General features: G+C 41.7%; 1 protein-coding gene across 1 annotated transcript; it reads left to right on the forward strand.

Moving 5' to 3' along the window:
* The first annotated feature begins 3163 nt into the window (after window positions 1–3163).
* zfp64 (zinc finger protein 64 homolog (mouse)) lies at window positions 3164–9077 on the forward strand. The gene is made up of 6 exons (XM_008414562.3): window positions 3164–3456; window positions 3569–3736; window positions 3818–3964; window positions 4690–4752; window positions 4847–5098; window positions 5185–9077. The coding sequence occupies exons 1-6, from the start codon at window positions 3435–3437 to the stop codon at window positions 6516–6518; spliced, it is 1986 nt and encodes a 661-aa protein (XP_008412784.1). The 5' UTR covers window positions 3164–3434; the 3' UTR covers window positions 6519–9077.
* Window positions 9078–9332: the final 255 nt, after the last annotated feature.

A 9332-nucleotide genomic window follows, 5' to 3' on the forward strand; every position in this document is an offset into this window, starting at 1 on the left:
TAAATATTTTATGTCTAAATATGATTTTTGGGGGTCTCACGCCTGCAGTGTAACAATCCAACCCAGGTCTTTGCATCACATGGCTGAGCTTTAAGGCTAAAAGGAGACTTGGAATAAACATGTGGCTCTCATCCTGACAGAGACAAAACCTTTAGATCAGATTTTGCAGATAGCTCGAGAGCCTCCGTGCCTCTAAAGCGAGTGGACTGTGTTGTTTGGGTGCCCTCAGGTGGAAGCCTGGTATAATTGCTGTTGACAACCTACAAGTCATTGTGCAATTAAAGCATCTGCCGCTCCTGTGTGGCAGCAGGCTGTGATGCCTTGTGACAGCTCGTGGCCATTAAGCAACTGTAAGCAGCTGGCGTGCCTCGGTGGGGGGAAATAATGTGACAGAGGCATTGCCCCCCCTATTGTTGCCCTTGTCTCATTGGGGAAAAGAAGGACATTACATCACTCACTGGAAACGCGGGTGTCCCGGTAAATGGGAGAAAGGTATGTCTTGGAATTGGACACAGCTTGATATCCAAAAGACACTTTCCTTTTGACTTCAATAACTAATTGGATCCTTTTGAATAATGTCAGAAGATGACTTGACTGGCATTGGAAATGCCAGTTAAGTTTCTTTTAATGAGAATCCTTGAACTCTCTTGTGAAAGTTCCTTCAATAGTTTTCTATCTTTCTCTTGAAAACAACACTTCTCATTTTGTCTGTAATGTATTTATTTGGATTTCATGTGACAGAAGTTGAAGGAAAATATTAATGCTTTTCGATCTTTTTAACAGAAATCTGAAAAGTGTGCAGTGCATTTGTATTCAGCTTTCTATGCTTCCAATGGTACTAGAGTGCTAAATGGAGTCCGTCAGCTGCTTTGTGAAGGCCACTTAGGTTTGTGAAAGAACATTAGTGAACAACGGCATCATGAAGACCAAGGAAGGCAGTAAACAGGTCGGAAATAAAGTTGTGGAGAAGTTTAAAGCCATGTTAGGTTGTGCGACAATACTCAAGCTTTCATCATCTCACAGAGCACTGCTCATTTTATCAAAGAGAGTTTGATGCAACTGCAACCAAGACATGGCCGTCCATCTAGAAGCATGATGGTGTCCTATTGTTTTCAATCCCAGTTAAAATCCATCTGAGTTTGTAGCTGTAATGCTACAAGATGAGGAAAAGTTCAAAGGGTGCATATTGTTGCAAGGCACTGTATCTTATTCCTACTTTGGGGTGTTGCCAAATGAGTCACAAACCAAAATTGAAACCAAAGGCACAGTTTTCCTGAAACTATTAAAATTCATCAAAACATTCAGCCTGCTCTCCACAGGCTGCGGTCGTGGCAGAAAGGGGGTGGGGACACGTCTTGAGTCTGACGGGGATTTACTGTATGTGCGCAAGATTAGCAAATTCTGGACGTATCGAATTATTTATTTAATTAGCTCCTTTTCATGTCATTTCTTTGTCATCACATTTCAAAACTGCAAATAAAGCTGTTTTTGTGGCTAATTTGACACAAACAGTCCCACTGAGGTATCTGAATATAATAGTTAAATATCCTTACGAAATCTTCTTCAAAGAAGACGATTATCAACTTGTCACAGTCATGAAGGCAGGCCATGAAAGGCCACGCAGTTTGTGTGTGCGTGTGTGTGTATAAGTCTTGTATGCGTGTGTGTGTGTGGATCTCCTGTCTGTCTCAAGGATTTGCTGTTTCAGCAGGGAAGGAATCAGTCCTGTGCCTTTGCTGTTCGGGAAAGTCAGCGTAAGGAAATTCCTCAGCTTCACAGTGGCAATCAGGCAGTTAAGGAGCTGCCACTGAAAATGGAGCTGTGTGTCACTCACTTTCATGGCTTATTCACACCAGCACAACTGCTTTGGCATAAATAGAGGCCTTCTCATTCCCTCACCCCAACGATCCCAGTAAATTGTCCTAAGTTGAAAATGGCTGTTTGTTTAGCAAAAGCAGCTGCTGTGTCTGAAAGCTCACACAAGAAATATCTTTACATTCCTGTAACAAGTGCTAAAGCTACATTTAGCTAATTCAAGTTTACTTCTGAGCCAACTGTTAAGACTTAATCCACATAGTTTATAATAAGACAATGTTTTAACTTAGATTAAAATAGTTTTGACGTATGTCTTTGGGGCCGGTTTTAGTACAGGTAGACAGCTAAAGAAGATGACTACCTGAATTTGAAGATGTAGCTAACCTGCTAGCTCGCATTCTTAAGCATCTTAAAGGAAATAACTTCCTTTTGAACTAGATATTTTTTAAACATAACACATCAGGTCCTTGGAAATGCTAACATGGCTGCTAAGTGAAGTAAACATTTTTTCTTTGCCATATGAATCAGCAAGAATCTTCAATATTCAGTCCAGACATGAGATACTTTTAAAACTAAGTCAGAAAACATGTCATTTTGTGGGTAAAATATATTGCAGTGGGTTATCAGTGGTAACAATAAATGAGTAAATGGAGCTATTTCCAAATCTGTTCCATGGCAGTTGAAATGATTTTTGCCCCCATATCTTTTTTGATATATTATGCATTAGGATTGTGTGTGAATAATGCATCTTTATATCTGATTTTCCTTTGTCTTTGTCAGTTATTCATTTCGGTGTTCATCTCACCTAGAAAACAGAATGGACTGGTGATGCAACAATGAAGAGGTCTACAAGAAGGGACAGAGCAGATCTTGCTTCTAGAGGAGGCTTAGGTCTTTCTGTGTTTTCAGCAAGATGCTGCAGATTTTCTGTAATTTCGCTACAGAGAGTATATCATCTTCTTCCATCATTAGTTTGGACAGCAGCATTAGAGCCAGGAACTTACAAAGACTTCTCTGCTACCTCTGGAGATAATTGTACGAAAAATGATTTTTTTATGAAATGAAAAAACATTACGAATAACCTACAGCATCCTCTTCATAATTTTGCTATGCAACAGCAGTGTCTTCAGTCAAAGGGTTCTTTAGAATCGCAGTAATATTGATTGATTGCTACATGAGATTCTTCCTGGATTTACAGCAACTCTTTGAACATATTATATATGTATGTATATATAAAATTCACATTATATAAGTTTGTTCAAAGAGTGTATATATATATATATCAACATGGTCTACATCTGTTGAAAGAAAGAAAGAAAGAAAGAGAAAGAAGTTCCTTTTTCCCACAGCATTCAATGCAACATGGTTTGTAACTTAGCATGCCGCAAACTGTAGCGATAGTGTCGTAAAACCTCAAAGTGTCGGTGTGTTTGAAAGAGTGAACTGTTATTTTTTTTCTGGGTGGAAACTGATCTTCGTGGAGCTCACAGTTGAAAATATGCGGTTTTATTGATGGCTGTATTTTCATTTGAGTCGCTTTTGTTTTACGCCAAAATGAAGCTTTCGTTCGAACACAGCAGCCGAAAAATAAGTTGAGCTTTACCAAAACAACCTCGAAAATGGCAACATGCAACACCGAAGGTAAGACAAAGCAGCTCCTAATCAGCACAGAATTGTTGTTGGGTGTCAGTATAACAAATCTAAATATATAAATGTTGTGGTGAAGTCATTATTTCCTATTTTCGTTATCTAGTAAATGCAGGATCCGGTGCTGCGGTGGAGGTGAACCCAGACATCCACATCTGCGGCTTCTGCAAACAGCAGTACAATAATTATGAGGTTTTTCTCGCCCATAAGCAAAACGGATGCTCCCTTCCCTCCTCTCATACCGCGGTCAGCTCTGTATCAGCCTCTCTTACAGGTTCCAGTTTTATATTTTAATGGGAACTCACTTAAAAGCAGCCGTTTCATGCACGTCTGACATGGTCGTCTCCATCCTTAGGTTCCAGCACAGAGTTTGTTCTTGAGGATGCTTACCAGGTCTGCGTGGTGAGAGGTGTCAAGAAGTCCTTGACCAAAGCACAGAAAACTCCATCCAAGAAACTAAAACCTGCCCTGACTTCCAAAAGACACTCCTGCTGTTTCTCAGGTTGGTTCTGTAAAGTTACTGATCCTCAAACCATAAATACCGATCTGAACCAAACAGGTGTTTTAATGCAATGCAGAGAAGAAAAATGCATCAGCAATGATCTTTTAAAAAATAGTTACTATTTATCAATGTAGGAAAGGTTTAAAGTTGTATTCAAATTATGAAGGAAGTTAAATTCAGTTAATTTATGTAGTGTCTTTGGATGAGCATCTCTTGAACCTGGTTCAAGAGACTCTGCCATGACTGCACTGATATGGGAGTACTTTCTATGTAAATGAGTTTAAATATGTAGTGGCGTAACTAAATTAGATCTTTGTAATAACTTCTATAGTGGTTTCATCTAAGAGAGAAATGCATTTAAGCAGATAAAAAGAGCACATTCACAGTTAAGTGCTTTAAAAGCTTTATTTGCTTTATTTGAGAGACTATTGCTAAACTAGTAAAGTGGTAAAGGTTCCTTCACCGCATGAGTTGGTATGCACTGCCAGAACATTATTGCCACTTTTTTTGGTGTGTGGAACCTCCTCTGAACTGTTTTAATAGATCTGCGTAGAAACAAATATTTGCAACTTGTACTAAATTAAAGCAAAAGGAAATAAGATGTGAGCCAAAATTTGTTAACACCATTGTTAGGTCAGAGAGATCACCTATTTTATTGATTGCACAATGTGGTTCTAAAAGCTTCTAAATAATTTGAGAGTTTGGCTTTTCTTCCACATTTACAGGTTGCACTTTTAAGACACAGTATGGCCAAAAAGACATGGAGCGACATCTCAAGACTCACACCGGTAGGATAATCCCTTTTAATACTGTACTGTTTTTGAGATGAGCTGCAGAAAAGCCCAAAGAGTCAGCCCACTTTGTTCTTCCCTCATTGAGCAGGCGAGAAGCCGTTTGAATGTGAGCTCTGCCACAAGCGCTTCAGCCGGCGTGACAAACTGAACATGCACAGCCGCTCCCACACGGGCGAGAGGCCTCACAAGTGCAAGCACTGCTCCTACGCAGCGGCGGACAGCAGTAGTTTGAAGAAGCACCTTCGGATTCACTACGACGAGCGGCCGTTCAAATGCCAGATCTGCCCTTACGCCAGCCGCAACTCCAGCCAACTCACTGTGCACCTCCGCTCTCACACCGGTAGCTTCCCTCAAAAGCTAATTCGACGTTTGCATGGCTGACCTGGTGACACAAGCCGCTCATTTATTCTCCCTTTCTCTTTCAAGGTGACGCACCTTTCCAGTGCCAGCAGTGCGACGCAAAGTTCAAAATCAACTCCGACCTGAAGCGGCACCTCCGCATTCACTCCGGGGAAAAGCCCTACAAATGTGACTTCTGTGAGTATCGCTGTGCTATGAAGGGAAACCTGAAGTCTCACACTCGCATCAAGCACGGCACTGAGAACTTGTTTCAGTGTGAACAGTGCGACTACAAGTCCGCCAGCAGGTCGGCTCTGCGGCAACACGCAAGGCAACACCTGCCCGCTCGGCCCTTTCAGTGCTCCAAATGCACTTACTCATGCTCCAGCAAGGGGGCGCTCAAAGTCCATGAACGGATCCACTCAGAGGAGCGCCCCTTCAGATGTGACTTGTGCAGTTTTGCCTCCAAGCGACTCAGCTGTCTGGTCACCCACAGAGAGCAGTGTCACTCGGATAAAGCAGAGAGAGGAAGAGTCAGGAATGTCGGCAGAGGTGGACGAAACTCTCCTAAACCCATCAGCTCTCGGTATCGGGCCAAACTGGATGCAGCTCGTGCCTTCCACTGTGACTTGTGCGATGCATCGTTTGTGAGGGAGGACTCGCTGCGCAGCCACAAGAAGCAGCATAGAGACGCCCAGAACACTGTGCAGCTCCAGCTTTCCAGCTCAGCAGATGCGGTCAACCTGGTTCCCGTCACAATGCCGCAAAGCAATGCTCAGATTGAAGTTCCCTTCCCATCTAGTTCAATGGTTTCATACAATAACACACAGATTAAAATCATCGTCCCACAGCATTTGGGTCAGCAAAGCACCTTAATCCCTGCTGGTGGGGATGGAACAAGCAAAACCAAACTGGTCTTACTCGAGCCAGATAACCAAGACGTCGTCGTCAATCAATCTATGATCCAACAGGTCAACCTGCTGGCAGCCGTGCAACCTCTCGGGTCGTCTTGTAGTACCGTCAGGGCCGAACCCCACACTGTCCTGCTGACAAAGCTGAGCTCAGACAATGACACCCCTCAGGACTCCAGCAGCACGCAGACTCTGATCACCTACAGCTCTGATCTGGACGGCCTCAGCGCCTTCATTCCTGATGGGGGCACAGAACTAAGAGTCGTGACAAAAAAGAGCTCGCCATTGGTGACAGTAGCAACTCCAGCGGACATGGTTGGCTCCAAGCCTGCTGAGCCTTGTCAAGAAGCTGGACTGGTGGTTCCAAACATCGGCATCGGTAGCCAGAACGTGGTCATCCAGGGCGTTCCACTGATAATGTGCTCTCAGCCACAGCAGGGCGCGGAGGAGCAGCTCTCTCCACACACACTCTACGCAGATTCACACACACCTGGAAGCATGCTGCAATGAGTGAAATGAAATGTACTTTACATTTCCAAAGAGAAGTTCACATAAACTCACCATAGGAAGCAAGCTCTATATTATTTTGGAGTTTTTTATTATTTATTTGAACCTTTCATACAACATGCGCTGCAATACTTTTTAAAAACAAGCATCGGGTGCACAAATTTAAATGTTAATGCATTATGAATTATTCACATCATACACCTCCAGTAAGATTGGGTTAAATGTTGCTAAGCAAGTTTCCCCTTAACCAAATGCTTTTAGTTAACACCAACAAGCCTTTTGATTGAATATTTGACTCTTTCAGTTTGTTTAACTTTGTTTTGCTGTTGTCAATAAATTTTTAATAGGTTCAATGGGTGAGCCAATCAGAATTGGTCACCCATTATATCTAGTTAAACATAGCCAGTCCTAGTCTTAATGGTTGTTCTCAAAACTGTGCAACCACATGCTGCTATTATATGGCAGGTTTTTTGGGATATAAAGGTGTAGAATAGCCAGATCCTCCAAAGATGTTCCCAATCCAAGAAATATTGTCCCTCCAGGGTGACCTGGGTCTCCTTCCAATGGAAATTCCCTGGTTAGGAAGTCCAGGAGGCTTCCTAACCAGATGCCCAAGCCACCTCAATGGCTCGTCTCTACTCCGAGTCCCTCCTGGATGAAGGAGCTTCTCACCCTATTTCTAAGTCAAAGCCCAGAAATAGGGTGAGACGTGGAGGAAACTCATTTCAGACCCTTGTATCCACTTTCTCATTCTTTTTGTCATTACCTAAAGCCTGTGACCACAGATTAGGGCAGGGACGTAGATGGACTAGTAAATTGAGAGCTTCACTTTTCGGTTCAGCTCTTTTCACCCCAACAGACCCGTACATGTTCACGTCACTCCAGATACCACACCAATTTTCCTGTCCATCTCCCACTCCAATTTTCTCTCTTGTGAACAAGAACCCAAGTTAAACTAGGACCTCGCCCCCAACCTGGTGAAGCACTCTATCCTTTTCCAGATCAGGACCACAATCAAAGTCCTGATCCGAATCCTGGCTGCTTCACATTCTGCCTGATGCCTCCAAAACGCATCCCTCAACATCTTGGCATTGCCTAGAAATGCTGTCCAGAAAGGTTGCAAAGGGAAACCTTGGAGTCCAACTCTCATTGGAAAAGTGTCCAACTTACTGCTGGTAATGCAGACCAAGATCTGACACTGGTCATATTGTTACCCCGTATTCCCAAAGTACCCCCCACAGGAAACCCTGAGGGACACGGTTGAACACTTTCTCCCACAAAATTTAATTCCTTTCAAAACTTTTTCCACAACCAAATGTGTATTTGCTCCTTAAAATTTAAACCTAAAACTACCAACTCTGTTTGAAGAGAAATCTAAAATCTTAATTGGAAAATGGAGGGAAAAAAATGTTTCAAATAAAATTATTATAACAACTTTACCATGATGAGTGTGAGTGAACTTGTCACAGGAATTGCATAATTAAGTGAAACTATACATAAGCACTTTTAGTTGTCTGGAAGAATTGAGGAAAACTGCAACATATCAATACTGTTGACTTTAGCTGCTGTTGATTTGCCTGAGACGTCTGACATATGAATGACATCATGCCAAGCTGAAAACATGGATGTAGCTGCAGTGCAAAAACAACAAATGTTACCAAGTATTTTCGGTCTGGTTTCTGGTGCTAATATTTTAGTTTTGTCCCGTTTCAAGTGTTCTAACTTACAAGTAACTTTTAGGACTTTTTAGGTCAATAACTCTTGAATATTGATTAAAACTATTAGTTCCACTGGCAGATTTTTTCACTTATCACATATTTTTTCCATATTATAAGTGAGAAATATCTTACAGTGGAACTAGTAGTTTTGATCAATATTAAACAATGTATTGACCTAAAACAAGCTCCTGTATGTTTTGGAAAAGTTACATGTGACTTAGATTTGTCTTATTTCAAGTGTTCTAATATATTTGCACTAGAAACTAAAAATACTTGGTCACGATTTTGTGTTTTTGTAGTGTGTAACTAGCAAGTAAAGTGTTGCTCTAGGCAGATAAATGACAGTTGAAAGTTGCATTTACAGACAAAGTGAATGACATACACTGACAGAAGTGATGACAAACTGCGGCATTTGTTTGCACAGTGTTTTCCTGCTCACTGATGAATGCCAAGTTCAATAAATTTGTATTCATTTGAATTTATTTTTGCTTTTATTTATCTGAGATTCGTTTTAGCTGAGTAATATCCTGTAAAGTGCTGAGGAGCAACGACTGGAACCTGAAACCAAGTATGTCGGGCTCATGCATTTTTTTATTTTGTCCATAAGGGGGCAGCAGAGTGTCAAGAGTAAAGATTGAGGTTAAATTTGATATAATGCATTATTTACTTCCATACTCTGTCTGTGCATTTTTGTTGAAAGAATTCTTCCCAGTCCTCTGTCTGAATCAACAGATGTCGATTGTAAATAACATTAGTTCAACCATCAAGGTCTTTGATTCTAAAAGCCAAGCTGCTCCTGCAATAGATTTTTCAATAAAGTGCGTGTTTTGCTTGTTGCCATCTATTATTCTGGCCATTTTTACACACAGATGTCAGCCCTCTGTATTCGTAAGCAGAAGATGCTTCACCTGAATAGGAGGCTCCTGTGAATTGATTTCTTCGTTCCTCGTCTCTCGCATTCTGGCACTAATGGATCCACTGAAGCACGCTGCTGCATTTACAGGCTCAGCATGAGCACAAACTCAAGCAAAGTTACTTCCTGATGAAGATGTCTGTCAACACCGAGCGTTCACATCAGAGTTAGTTTGTCTTGGACAAA

The sequence above is a fragment of the Poecilia reticulata genome, chromosome 7 (assembly GCF_904066995.2).
Source record: "Poecilia reticulata chromosome 7, P_reticulata-male-v2, whole genome shotgun sequence".
In the NCBI taxonomy this organism is placed as follows: domain Eukaryota; kingdom Metazoa; phylum Chordata; class Actinopteri; order Cyprinodontiformes; family Poeciliidae; genus Poecilia; species Poecilia reticulata.

Bases quoted from the DNA above. Each gene is read 5' to 3' on its own strand.
- zfp64 (XM_008414562.3), top strand. From the start codon at position 3,435: ATGGCAACATGCAACACCGAAG. The intron at 3,737-3,817 runs GTTCCAGTTTTA...CTCCATCCTTAG, and splicing joins TGTATCAGCCTCTCTTACAG to GTTCCAGCACAGAGTTTGTT. The intron at 3,965-4,689 runs GTTGGTTCTGTA...CCACATTTACAG, and splicing joins ACACTCCTGCTGTTTCTCAG to GTTGCACTTTTAAGACACAG.